Here is a 13256-nt window from a genome sequence, read left to right on the forward strand (position 1 = left end):
CTCATTGACACTTGCAGTTCTTGCACTTTTCATTGTCCGCTTTCATGAATTTTTAGATTTCCTACAGAGCATCTACAAGGACAGGCTTATGTATAGTGAACAAGACACATGAAGGAGGAATAAATTTTCATAAGGCCCCAGGGTCCTTCCTTCTATCGCCTGGTGAATTAGCCTCATCATCTCACGTTCTCCTGAGCGGGAAATCTCAGCTTTATCGGCCTGGATTCAGCTCGCATCCTGCATCTTTGAGCCGTAAAAGGGTTTATGGCTTTTGGCTGGAGGTTAGAGTTGGTGGTGGAAGGCATCCGTCAGTTTGCCCGCCTCAGCACCAGTAGAGTAGAATGGGGAGTCCAGAGAGTCCAGGGGGTCTTAGAGTGTCTGCTGGCATCCGCCTGCCCATCCACTCAGCCACCGCCTAGTTTTTCTGAAGAATCTACAGCATCAGACCCAGTGAGGTTTCCATACTGGGAGTTACTGCACGCGCACATCTTGGAGCTTCTGCATATTCATACGGGAAGCAGAAAGGCCGATGTTAAAGGGGGAGGGGGACAGTAATTCATAAATATTAATAAAGGCAGCCAGCCACCTGCTCCAAGGAAGGCTATGAATGTTAACGAGGGGATGACGCATGAGTCCCGCGCGTGCCTGTGGGCGAGTGCCCGAGCGCGGGCGCGCCCCCAGATCCCGGGCACGAGCGCGGGGAGGGGCGGAGGGCGGGTTGAGGGGAGCTCGCCGCAGCCGCCGCCGCTGCCCCGCTGCTGCCCTGCGCTGAGCTCGGGCTGTTCTGTGGATGGCGGTGTCCCGCTGAGCCCCGGGACTCGCCTCCCTCCGCCAGGATCAGCACAGGTGCAGTCGCGGGGGGCGACTTTGGTCCGGACCGACCCACAGTCGTGGGTGGGGGTTGGACGGGGTGGTTAAGGAGGCCCCGCGACCCGGGCTTCCCAGTCGGTAGGTCTGGGGGCGCTGCAGCCCCGCACCCTCGACCCGTCCCGTCTTGGAATCGGAAAGAAAGATCCGGGAGGCCGGCGCTCTCTGCCCGGCCCTTCGCCGGAGCGCAGCGGGGACGCAGCGCCGGGCTGGGGACGTGGGACGATGGACATTGCCAGCAGCATCAGAGCCTGGGCCCTCAGCCAGGCCTGGTGTGTGGGGTGTGTGGGGTGTGTGGCGTGTGTGTGTGTGTGTGTGTGTGTGTGTGTGTAACTGTGCAACAATTATGTGTGTGCGCGTGTACCGCGCCTGTGTGCATGTGTGTGTGTGAGACTGTGTGTGAGGAAGAGAATGTGTGTGTGTGTGCGTGTGTGTGTGCGCGTGTGTGCCCGAGCACGCGGTCTGGGGCCAGGGGGGCAGAGGACGCTGCCTGGTTGTGCTGGAGCAGTGGGTCAGTGCCTCCTCCCAGGACCGTTATCCGGTCTGCCACCTTTAACGCCTCAGAGTCATCTCTGCCCTAAGAACCCACCCTAACCCCCGCCCCCACCCCCACCCCCGCGCCGTGCCTTCCTTGGGGTGCCAGGCCTTCCCCAGGTCTGAACATTCCTGCAAGGTCAGCACCCTGGCTACTGCCGCCGACGCTGGGGAGCGATTGTCGGACCACAGAACAGGTCGGAGAAAGGACGAGTGTGGTGGGGGGCGCGCCGCCTGCTGTGGGCTCAGGGCCTCTAGAGCTCCGCGCACAACGCTGGACAGAGCCCGAACTGGAGGCTATTTTCACAGCCCTCTCTTCCCTCTTGCCTATCCCTTCCCTCCTCGCCGCACACCTCTAAGCCCCCTTCCCACTCCGGTGTCCCGGTCTTATTTGGCCACAAGGGCGGTGGAGTCTGTGTGCGGCCCACGGGATGAGCCCAGCTTTCTTGGCTCGCCAGCCATTGTGCTGCTTCAGGAGCCTTTCTTTACCCCAACAGCGCAGAGGCGGAGGGTGGGGGGAATGTGCGATGAGGGTGAATGGAGCAGCAGGCGGAGGGGAAACAGGAGGAAGTAGAACTGCAAAGGGGTTGTTGGTTTACATGCAAATGAAATACTCTCTTTCTGTCCAAATGTGAAGCTGGCACAATCATGTATACTGACTGGGTTTTGCTGAGTAGCGGAGGGCAGGTTCTAGGGATGGTGGTGGGCGCACACAGTATCAGCTGATCTATGGGGCGAGTAATGGGAAGAAGGGGAAGATGTCATGGGGCGTCTGTGGAGGCATGGTGAATTCTTTGCTGATCTGCTGCAGTCTACTCTGCTCAGCAAAGCAAGGACTGGAAATTTGTACTGCAGCCCCAAGCTGTGGCTAGTACATCATTATGCCGCACAAGAGGTTTATGTGTTTCCTACTGGGCCTCTGTTAAGCTCCGTGGTGCCTTTTCTTGTTCCGATTACACCATCTATTGGGAGCCCAAATAAATGGAATAGGTTATAGGACATAACTGAACTATAGTTCTGCATTCTGTTCTATGATACAGAGAAAAAGACAAGACAACCCTTCTATGGTTCCTTCTTTCTGCCATTCTTTACATATTTTTTAAAAATCGATTTTGAAAGTATAGGGAAAGAGGATAAGCTATCCATTCCATTAACTCTAGCTTTTAAGAGGAGGAGAGCTGTGAATGAAGATAGGGGTGAGCTTACCAGGGTGCAAGAGTAGGACATTTCAGCTGGGGGGCAAAGGCATCCCACTAATAGAGAAGAGCAAAAGAAAGTGAGCTGAAGGAAGGAGAGAGAGGGCGTCATTTCAAGAAGGGCTGCCAGCCCCAACCCAGAGACCCTCCTCAAGGCCATGGTAGGGCCAGTTGGAATGCCTGGCTTTCCTCTGCCGCAGCCTGGGATTTTTCTACAAATGCTGGGCTTATTTTGGGTGTTGAGTGACTTTCGATTTCCAGCTGGCCATTCATGCAGAGCTTCTTGGCTCCTAGGTAGTACATTAATGAAAATAAATCAGGCTTTATTATGGATTATGATCATGTTTCTGAAATCTAGAGCTGTGACATCTGTTTCTTCTTCTATCATCTTCTAGAGGAATCCATATCTGTAGGGCCTGCCTAGGCTGAGGATAGGTGTTTTCGGCATAATCTTCCTGTTGCGAACATTCCAAACTCGATCTTAGTCCTAGGCTCTGGTTGGACTGCCTTCTTGTTACTGGTTAATTAGTATAGATTTTGCCGTTTCAAATCAGTGCGCCCTTGGTATTTCCTTCTCCTCCCAGCGCCCCCTTATCTCCTAAAGAGTGCACATTTAAAAGAAGTGCACATTTTTGGAACATCAACTATTTAGCTTTCATATCTCTCTGAAATGAGACCCATGGTCCCAGAGGCTTGGAATTGAAAACAGGAGTGGTGCTTTAGCAAAAAAGATGATAAAATTCATTTAGCAATAGTTCTCTCATTTGATAAGCATTTTGAAGCATTGCACATAGAATATCATAGCAGGGGTAGTTTTTCTTTTACTTGAAGCACTCTTACTCCACATTTCCATGTAACTAAGTTATCCTCGTTTTCCTAAAATCATTGACATTTATTGGACACTGTGTATTCCATACATTGGGTTTAGCACTTCGAAGGTGATCTCATTTACTTCACAAAACAACCTTCAATGTAAGTGCTATTCTAAATCCCATTTTACACATGAGAAAACTGAAGCACAAAGAGGCTGATCATTTGCCCAAATCTCCCAGCTAGAAAGTGATATAAGATCAGGACGGGATCCTGGAGTCCAGGCTCTTCACCATCACAGAGTCTCATCTCCGACAACACAAAGGCCTTGTCTGTAAAACTTTCCTTACTATCTATTGCACTCTGTGATCTTTTCTAAACTCACTTTGCCACTCAGGGGTTCCTAATCATTTTTGTGCTATGGGTCCCTTTGACAACATAGAGAAATCTATGAGATCCTTCTCCGAATATGTTTTTAAAATCATCAAATAAAATGCAGTTATTTTTAAAGAACACTTGGAGTCTGTAGACCCTAGGTGAAGAATCCTTGACTGACAAGTAGTTGTATATTGCTTTATAGTTGTGCTGTCCAGTATGGTAGCCACTAGCTACATGAGACTATTGGGTGTTGGAAAGGCAGCTCATTCAAATGGACACTTTTTTTTAATTTTACTGTGAATGTAAAATACACCCTGAATTTCAAAGCCTTAGTATGGAAAAAAACGTAAAATGTCTCATTAATATTTTAAAACATGGAATGGTTTACATTTTGAAATGGTGATATTTTGGGTGTATTGAATTAAATAAAATATAATATTAAAATATATCATAATTAAATATTAATTAAATTAATATGCTATTAAAATTAACTTCCAAAGGTACTAGGTCGATACCAACACCTTCATTTTAACAAATGAGGTAATCAGGACCCACGATGCTTGTCACTGAGCCAGATATTTGGCAGATCTGTTGGCTCTTGAGCCTGTGTTCCTTCCAAGATATCATCCTGCTTTTATATCTTTTTATATTTTAAGGTAGGTCCTATTATGTTGCCTTTGAAAGTTGTAAATACTCAGAATATGTTTTGATGTGATGCTATGCTAACTGACTTAATCCCAGTTAAATCCCAGGAAGAGCTGTCCATCCTCACCTGGCACACCTTTTGCCTCACTTAGGCGGAGATGGAGAATGGCACTCCTAGGGCAAAACCCATGGCTTTTGCTGTCTGTTTGGTCCTCAGGTGGTGGTTCCAATTTAAAAACATCTAACTGGATAAGTAATCACACGGACAGGAGAGAAAAGTTGGGTTGTCTTTCTGTGTTACGAGGAAGGAACTTTTGTGTGTAGAGAAGGACGTGATAGATAATGATGCTGGTGCTGCCTGAACTTGAAAACGAGAAACTGTATGTGGCGTGAGAAGATAATTTTTCAGTAAGTACACATTGATTGATTGCCTAGCCACAGGGCAGTGTGTGCTGGGAGTGGTGGAGGATATTTAGAGGATGTCTATGCCCTCGAGGAATTTAGATTCAAGGGCTTGGAGGTACACACAGATGGATAAAGCACAGTCGAAGGCAATGTCTGAAGAGGGCCTGGAGCTGTTGGGAAATGAAGGGAGGCCTGAGTATGCAGCCCTCCAGGGTGCAGTGCCCAAGATTGTTATGGACTCTGGCCGTGTAACAGCTGGGTCTGTCTCTTACAGGATAATGGATCATTTAATTCATTCCTCTAGTCCCAGACATATGCTCTGTGTCTGGAAAAAACTCAGGTGCTTGTTTGAAAGTCTCTATTGGTATTTTCTTGGTCTCGTATTTATTGATGAAGGTAGTAATATCCAGGCTCACAAATTCCTATCCAGGCATGTTTCAGAATATAAATTATCTCAAATTTTGAAGGCAATAAGAGAGTGCATATTCTGCATATCTTCCCCTGGAGGCTGGGGCAGCAATCTCTATAATTTAAAAAATTAATATTTCTCCAGCAAAACACACTAAATGGGATAACTTAAAACCATAAGCAGCTTTTATATTTCATGTAGATCAGGTTTAGTTGCCAAATGAGCTTATGTCAGGTTAGGTTTTGCCCCCATATATGTTATGAAAAACTTCCAGCTTAAGGATGTGTACACATATTGAACAATATTGATAGTTACTGTCTGCCAGGCATTGTTTTAAGCTCTTCCCTGTGTTTACTCTTTTAACCCCATGATAACCCTTGGAGATAGGTCCTGTTATTATATCTATCCTGAGATGAATAAAAGGAAGCACAGAGAAGTTAAGTACTTTGCTAAGGTCGCAGCTGGTAAGGGGCAGAACAGGATGCAAACCTAGGCAGTCTGGTCCAGGGGCCGTACACTTAACCACTGCACTTTGTTTTTTGGAGGAGGGAATTGGAAGCGGGTGTGTCTCAAATGCTATTTGAACTTTCTAAGTACATGATGAGGAAGTGCAGAAGTGATGGATGCCAGCGAAGCGGAATCTTTGTTTTTAGAGAGACAGAGATAATGGAATATGTGATTACGTTTCCTCGGACCGAAAGCCCAGTTCGAACTCACATTACCTTGTTTATTCTTCTAGATAAACGAATCCTGAAAGTTGCAGCTGTGCAAGAATGGAGGCCCCACTGGTGAGTTTGGATGAAGAGTTTGAGGACCTTCGGCCCTCCTGCTTGGAGGAACGTGAGGAAAAGCCACGGTGTTTCTATGGCTCATCTCCCCACCAACTAGAGGACCCCTCCCTCTCTGAGCTTGAGAATTTTTCTTCTGAAATAATCAGCTTCAAGTCCATGGAGGACCTCGTGAATGAATTTGATGAGAAGCTCAATGTCTGCTTTCGGAACTACAATGCCAAGACCGAGAACCTTGCTCCTGTGAAGAACCAGTTCCAGATCCAAGAGGAGGAAGAGACCCTGCAAGACGAAGAGTAAGAAATCTTAATTGCCCTCTTCTGCTTCAGACGAGAGCCTATAGTCTTGGGGCTTCTTGACATAGAACTAGTTTCTATCTACAAGTTCATGGCTTATTACTTATAGTTTTATGTCAATGGGGCAGTGCACTGGTAATTGCTGACATTGGTCTGTTATGTCCCTTTACAGTCAAACCTTAAAGGAGTGAAGGATTTTTAGGAAATATAAAGGTTTTCCTAGATATGAAATAGAATTTCAGGAACATGGAAAATTTGGGGGTCTGTCTATCTTCAGCTTTCTTTACGTCAGTGGTAATCCACCTAGATATCAGAAATAAGAACCAGAAAAAAAATTAACGGTGACAGAGGAATCTATGTCATCAGAATAATTTGTTTCAAGAAACACCAGAATTGTGAACATTTCCAAATTGTTCACAACCCCTCAGGACTGGAAAATTATCTAGAAATGTTAAGCTATGTCCAAATAAGATAGCATACCGATTGAACAGAGAGCCTGGACAATATCAAGGTGATAACTGGGCGAAGTGGCTTCTGAGTGTGCAGATTCCTTGTGCCATTTACTAGCCACTTTCTTGGATCTGAATGGTAGTCAAGAGAAGGGATCTGAGAAAAGTGCTGTTTGAGGAGGGACTAGAAAGAGAAGAAGGGGCTAATTTGTTATATAAAGTAGGGTGTTTGTGTGTTTGGTAAAAAGTACAAATGAATTCCCTACAGAGATTAAATATCCACCAATTGTTCTTTAGGCATCACACAAGAAATGTCAAATAGTTGGTAATGGAAGTTTTGAGCAACGGTACTTTTTTTTTAATGGATAAGAGTGGGAAGAGTTGACTATAAACAAGTTTGGTAAGAGGCGTGTCCTAGAGGGTTAAATCTGACCACATTTGGCAGATAGTTGCTAATTTGGTAACTAAGACTGTATCTCTGTGAATAAAGGGCTGTATATTTGCCTGACTTACTCACTACTATATCCTCACTGTCTAAACAGTGCTTGGTGTGTAGTAAGTGATCAAATAATATTTTTTTAATGAAATATTGAATATTGAATGAATTGGATGAGCGATAATAGCCAGCCTTATAGGTACATGTAAAGTATTTCCAAGTCCACACCATTTCCTTATTTTCTTTTTAATTAATGCTAGCCTGAAGGCATGATCATAGAGAACATTTCATTCTGGTGACCAGTACTATCACTGTGGGCTGTGTGTTCTGATTCCATTTTAAGTATCAAACTGGTTCATTTTAGGTACTGAGACCATTATAATTTGCTCAATTCCTTTAAGTCAAAAAAGAATGACTGTGGGGCTTTATTATACAGAGGTTTTTTTTTTTCACTCTAGTTCATTGCACCAGGCAATGAACTAAAAATACAAAGGCTATGAATTCTAATTTTCATACTCTCACTAACTCGCCGTGTGACCTTGGGCTAGTCACTTAACTCTAGCTGACTGCGTGGGTCCTCATCTTTGAAACCTCCAGAGCTGAATCTTGATGAAGCGGGACTAAGGACTTGCGAAGAACCTAATTTCTTACCTCACCCAGGCTGCTCTCTGAAAATGACATTTTAAGATGTGTCCTATTCCTTTTGCTTCCAACAAATCATTTCTCCGCCATCTAACACCCCCTCTGCCTCATTAAGGGTGAAGGCCCAGCGAGCAGGTTCTTATTCTCTCCAGCACATTAGCAGAGGCCACTCAATGTCAATTACCATCACAAGGGATTATTGGGCTTCTCATCCTGATTTTTCCGACTTGCCTGCCTCATTGACTGTCTCAGCTAGAAGACCAAAGGTTGAATAATTACTCAGAGATAAAGTATGATTTGGGGAGAGTATAGAGGGAAGAATCTGGGAATTGAGAAATTAACACTATACTTTTTAGGCAGCCAGTGTGTCTAAAGCTTTACAACTTAAAATAAAAATCAGAATTAAAGTACATACTTTGTTTTATAGACAACTATCCAGATATTTCAACTGTAAAATTATGATGAGGTAAAGGAAAAGGATGATTTAATATCTAACTTGATTGTAGTTCTCCTGAGCAAAGCTCTAGGGTTTAATACACTTGCTTAGGTTTAGTATTTAGAAGGATATTTCATCCACGCATGAAAGTGTTTTGGGTGGGCTAGAGCTAAATGATAGAAGCTTAAAACAAAATCTATGAAATTCTTGGTCAAACTAACCTCCTTGAAGACTGCACAAATCATAAAGCAAACACAGTGATTCCCTTTGAAGTTTTGATTTCTTTAGTTCTCATTTGGAACTGTTTGGCTAATACAAAATTGGCTGAGATATCAGTTTATCTCTGATTGGTCAGGGCATGAAAGTTCTAGGCATCAAACAGTGTTAAACTTGAATATACACCTTATGCTTTTAAGTTTGGAAACTATTTCAGAATCTCTTCTTTGCTTATGTGGTATCACCCTTTCCTCTATCATAAGAGATTGGACCTGGAGGCCAGGGCCTCTTCGGGGCCTCTACAAAATGGTAATGAACAGTTCTCACCTGACCTTCTGCCTCCTTGGGGTCCCTATCAAGCCTCTTACTAGTGCCCTGGAGACAGAGAGGCCAAACATGTGAGAACAATGGCAGTTTCCTGTTCTTCAGATGGAATTATAGGGTTAAAGGTGATGTTAAAAATAAAGTTCACACAATAGACGGCCTGGAGTCAGCTCTTTAAATCGAAGACAAGTAAGTACCGAATAATCAGAATGGAAAAGCTGATGAATAACTATGATTTTTTTTTTTTAGGAAAGTTAATTCTTTTCTTATAGGTTCAGTTTCCCCATATAGAAGGCAGAGATAGTATTAATTCTATTTAAGAATTTGAAAGAATCTAAAAAGTCGTTCAGTCATTAATGTGCTAATAATGAATAATTCTTAAATATTCACTGCAAAAGTGTCTAAGTGTGGATATTGGCTCGACTGGAGGCAAATGAAACACGGGACAAGGGCTGTAGCCAGCCTATAGGGGATTAAGGGAAATGTTACCAAGCTGGAATTCTAATAAGCCCTGCAAACTGCCTACCATGTTGTCAGGAATAGGTATATAGGTGTGTGTGTGAGCGCGCACGTGTGAGCATGTAGCATGTAGCAGGATTAATGTAGCCTTGATGGCCATGTTGCCAGTTCCAGATCTGAATTTTTGTAGAGGTGTCTTATCACAACCCATTCTGTTTGTTTTGTTCATCCAGCATCCTTTCCAAATTCCTAGCCCTCTCTGGTGAAAGATCATTTAGTCAATTCTATAGGCATCTAAACCCAAGCTATAAAATATGCACCTGAAAAGCGTTTTCTGTTATTACAGAGACTGAGAGAGCAAATTGAATCTTGGGTGCTATGGCAGCATAGTGACAGGAATCGAGGCACCCTCTTTGATTTTAGTTCTTTGATAAAAGATATAGTAGATAGCTTTTAAAGTCTTCTTTCCCCAAGGTAAGAGTAAATAGGATGCTTCTCAGGGAAGTGTACAGTCCACCTCAGGGTGCCTATCTATAAAAGGGAGTATGTCTATTCCCAAGGATCTTGATTACAATCAGATAGATAGCCTCTCTGGGGAGAAAGCCCTGTCCACTCTTTTCTTCACAGAAAGCTTTGCGTTTTCCCTCTCGCCACCGTATCCTCCTTCCTATGGCTGCCTGCCTCCCAGTGTTCTTCCTTTGCCTTCCATTTAACCTTCCTTAGGATGGAGAAGTAGCAGAAAGCAGTGTGTGCCCCTGCGGCTTGGGCCATTCCGTCTTCCGTATGTTAATGAAAGCACATTGTTTAGAACAATGCGGTTTTAGATTTTTCATGCAGAACCGCTTTCTGAACTGCTGTTCTAGGGTGTGATTTGGAACTTGGTATATTATTCTGATGTTCATGCATCAGAATAATAAAATTTATCAAGAATTGGAGGAGTTAAAAAAATGAAAAAGAAAAAAAAGAATTGGAGGAGTTAAGTGGTTAGGAATATACACTCTGTAGCTCTGGTGCCTGGGTTCAAATCCTGACTCTGTCATTACTGGCTGTGTGAACGTAGAGAAGTAACCCTAGATTTCAGGGTTTTTTTTTTCTCATTAGTCTCTGCCTTACAGAGTTAGGGAGTGAAGGAATTAGTTCACATAAAGTTTAGAATAGTACTTGGTTTACGTTAAGAGCTCTTTAAGTATTGGCTGCTATTGTTATTATCGTTAAATGGGCACCTAATAAGTATAGGAAGGATATGCAAGTGACTGGAAAGAGGTGAGAGTAGCTCTATCTTAAAAGTTGTTTATGACCCTCAAAGGATAAAAAGTACCTCAGAAGGGAAGAAAACCTGGACAAAACCTGAAAGAAAACGGGGATGGCTCGAAATCCTGAGAAGATAAACATTTAGAGAATTGTCACTAATGGAGATGAAATCCATAGTATGGCAGTGAAGGCTCAGATGAGAAAAGTTGCTACTCCCTAAAAATTTGAGAGAGTCCCCAGTTGTTACTTTAAGGATCTGAACGGTTTCAAGGTCATTGGGAAGTGTGCAGTCTATTAAAGTTTCCAGCTTTCGTCCTGCCTAGGAGAGAGGTATAGAAGGCTCCTGCCTATTTTGGGTTTTGCTGAATTTCATTTTCCAGATATGTGCTGCAAGAACAAATCTGAAGGTCAGTGCCTGCATGCACGTTGTTCGTTCTCACAAAGAATGTGATGCAGGGATGCAAGGAAGGGTCATCCACCGACCGACCTTTCTAGTGAGTGTGGTGCTTAGAGTTCTATCTTGGAGAGAGCAAATCATGTTTGCCTGTTGCCTTTAGAATGCAAGTGAAACTTGAATTTAGAATTAGGCTAAATTAATGAAGCTCTAATAGTGCCTGATGGAGATTGGATTATTACCCGTGTTTAAGAAGTAGACTCTGAAAATCTGCTGAATAGATGTCTAATGAACACTTGATGGGGTCTCAAAAAGTGCTGTCTTGTAACTGTAGGAAAATAATGAATAAGCAGATAACCCAAGCACTGCCATTAAATTGTGTTTTCTCGAGTCTATTTTGTTTCATCACCAATTTAAATTGTATGCATTGTGCACTAGGAAAATCTCTTTGCTTATGTACCCGTATATCACATATCATTCCTGATTTTATATGTGTTAAAAGCACTTCTCTCCCTCATTTTGTGTCTAATTTTGATTTCAAGTATCTGTGCTCTGATATACATTGATATGTAATTATATATAATTTGCACTTATCTTTTCAGCATTTTAACTCATATTTTGTCATGTTTTAAATTTGATTCATATGTATATATATTTGCTTATTTTTAAATGGATATTTCCTTATATTAGTAAACCTTCCTATGTCTTGGTTTCATAGGTATCACTCATGTTTGACATGCATAGGCATCCAAAGGAGATTGCATAGAGCCCTCATTTATCATTATTTAATATTAATTCAAATGCTGTTGGCTTATATGGATAGCATTATTTTAGGAGCTTGGTTTGCTGATTTACATTAATCTCTTGATGTTGACTAACTTTATTTATTTTCCTGTGTGTGAGAGTTTGTGACTTCACGATTCTTCCCCCCTCCCACCCCAAACTCCAAGGAAATCTTTCTAAAATCAGTGAGTTAAGCAAAAAGAATTGTAGAAGATTCTTTCTTGTAATGTATATATCAGAATTTTAAAGAAAAACGTAATAAAGGGATCCCCATCTTTCCCCACTGAAAAGTAATTGTGTAGACAGAGGTGTATTTATTGGTCTCTTTTATATATTTGCCTCAGAGGATCTATGGTGGATACACAGCATACTTAGATTCCACATTGTTAGAGGGCAGGATTGTGCCACCTGTGGGCTCACTAAATATTCTAATAAGTAAGCATTAACAATGTTGGCACTAGGTGATGACCCTGACCTTAATGAGATCCAGCCAGAAAACCTCCCCAGAGCTTTATCTAGATCTATCTATGTCTCTACCTCTACCTTTACCTCTACGTCTACCTCTACCTCTATCATCTCTTTATCTCACTCTTCTCTGCCCTTAGGAAAGGAACAGGGGCATTTCTTAGGTTCATGAACTATTTGGTTGAGGAGAATATTTATTTTCTGGGACAATTTATTTATTGCCAGAGGTGGTTTGATTGCAGACTTTACCATTTGTATCTCAACGATGAGAAATTTCTCGTCTCTGAAGCAAACACCTGTTACACTAGAAATTCCTGCAGGGTCCATTCTCTTGGCTTTTTCTGTCCTGGTCCTGCCTTGTTTAGTTTCGAAGCTGCTTTGCTCCTGCATGCTGGAAGGCAGATGATCTCAGCCTGGCACACACAGAAGCCTCTCTCCTCCCCTGGCCCAGCTCTTCCTTCCTCCAGGCGGGGCCAAGCCACAGATGTGTGCTAATGAGAGCTTCTCTTTGTTTACAGGGTTTGGGATGCTCTGACAGACAATTACATCCCTTCACTCTCAGAAGACTGGAGGGACCCAAACATCGAGGCTCTGAATGGCAACAGCTCTGACACCGAGGTACCTCTCTGGGGCCCCCCACTTAACAGGGCTTGAGAAGATTCCAGTTAGAAAAATATTCAGTAACTCGACAGTCTTCGCCATTAGCTCAGTGTCATTGTTGGGAAGGTAGGAGTTGTAGAGGAGGTGAAAAATAAGATGAGGGAGCATGTCCAATTTACATGAGGTGCTTGGACTCATTATCTATGAAAAATGTAAATGCAGATACTTCTGTTGCTGATCTGTGCACTCCCACATGGAAAATCAGGTGGTCTGAAGTAAAAGGAGGAGAGTGGCTATCACAAGCTTCTTTTGTGTTCAAATAATGACTGTTAAAATGAACAGTCAGTCCCATCAAAAACAGTGCTGGAAAAAAAAAAACTGTTGAGAGCAAGTGCTGACCAATCTGTGGCCAGCTCAGAGCCTGGCTCATAGCCTGGCTCATAGTTGGGGTCCAGATATTAGTGAGGTGGCCA

At 43.2% G+C, this 13256-nt stretch overlaps 1 protein-coding gene across 6 annotated transcripts in view; it reads left to right on the forward strand.

Annotated features, from left to right (window-relative positions):
* The first annotated feature begins 688 nt into the window (after window positions 1–688).
* Window positions 689–13256, forward strand: part of FEZ1 (fasciculation and elongation protein zeta 1) — a 39408-nt gene continuing 26840 nt past the window's right edge. For 3 of the 6 annotated variants that reach the window (XM_039872780.1, XM_039872784.1, XM_039872783.1), the window contains exons 1-3: window positions 689–846; window positions 5984–6328; window positions 12702–12801. In XM_039872780.1, the coding sequence (XP_039728714.1) occupies window positions 6018–6328; window positions 12702–12801 (411 nt within the window). In that variant the 5' untranslated portion in view covers window positions 689–846; window positions 5984–6017. Of the gene's footprint in view, window positions 847–4285; window positions 4442–4647; window positions 4839–5983; window positions 6329–12701; window positions 12802–13256 lie in introns of all 6 variants that reach the window. The other 3 variants (XM_039872782.1, XM_039872781.1, XM_039872785.1) reach the window with 3 other exon arrangements.

The sequence above is a fragment of the Pteropus medius genome, unplaced genomic scaffold (assembly GCF_902729225.1).
Source record: "Pteropus medius unplaced genomic scaffold, Ma_sr-lr_union100, whole genome shotgun sequence".
Classification (NCBI taxonomy): domain Eukaryota; kingdom Metazoa; phylum Chordata; class Mammalia; order Chiroptera; family Pteropodidae; genus Pteropus; species Pteropus medius.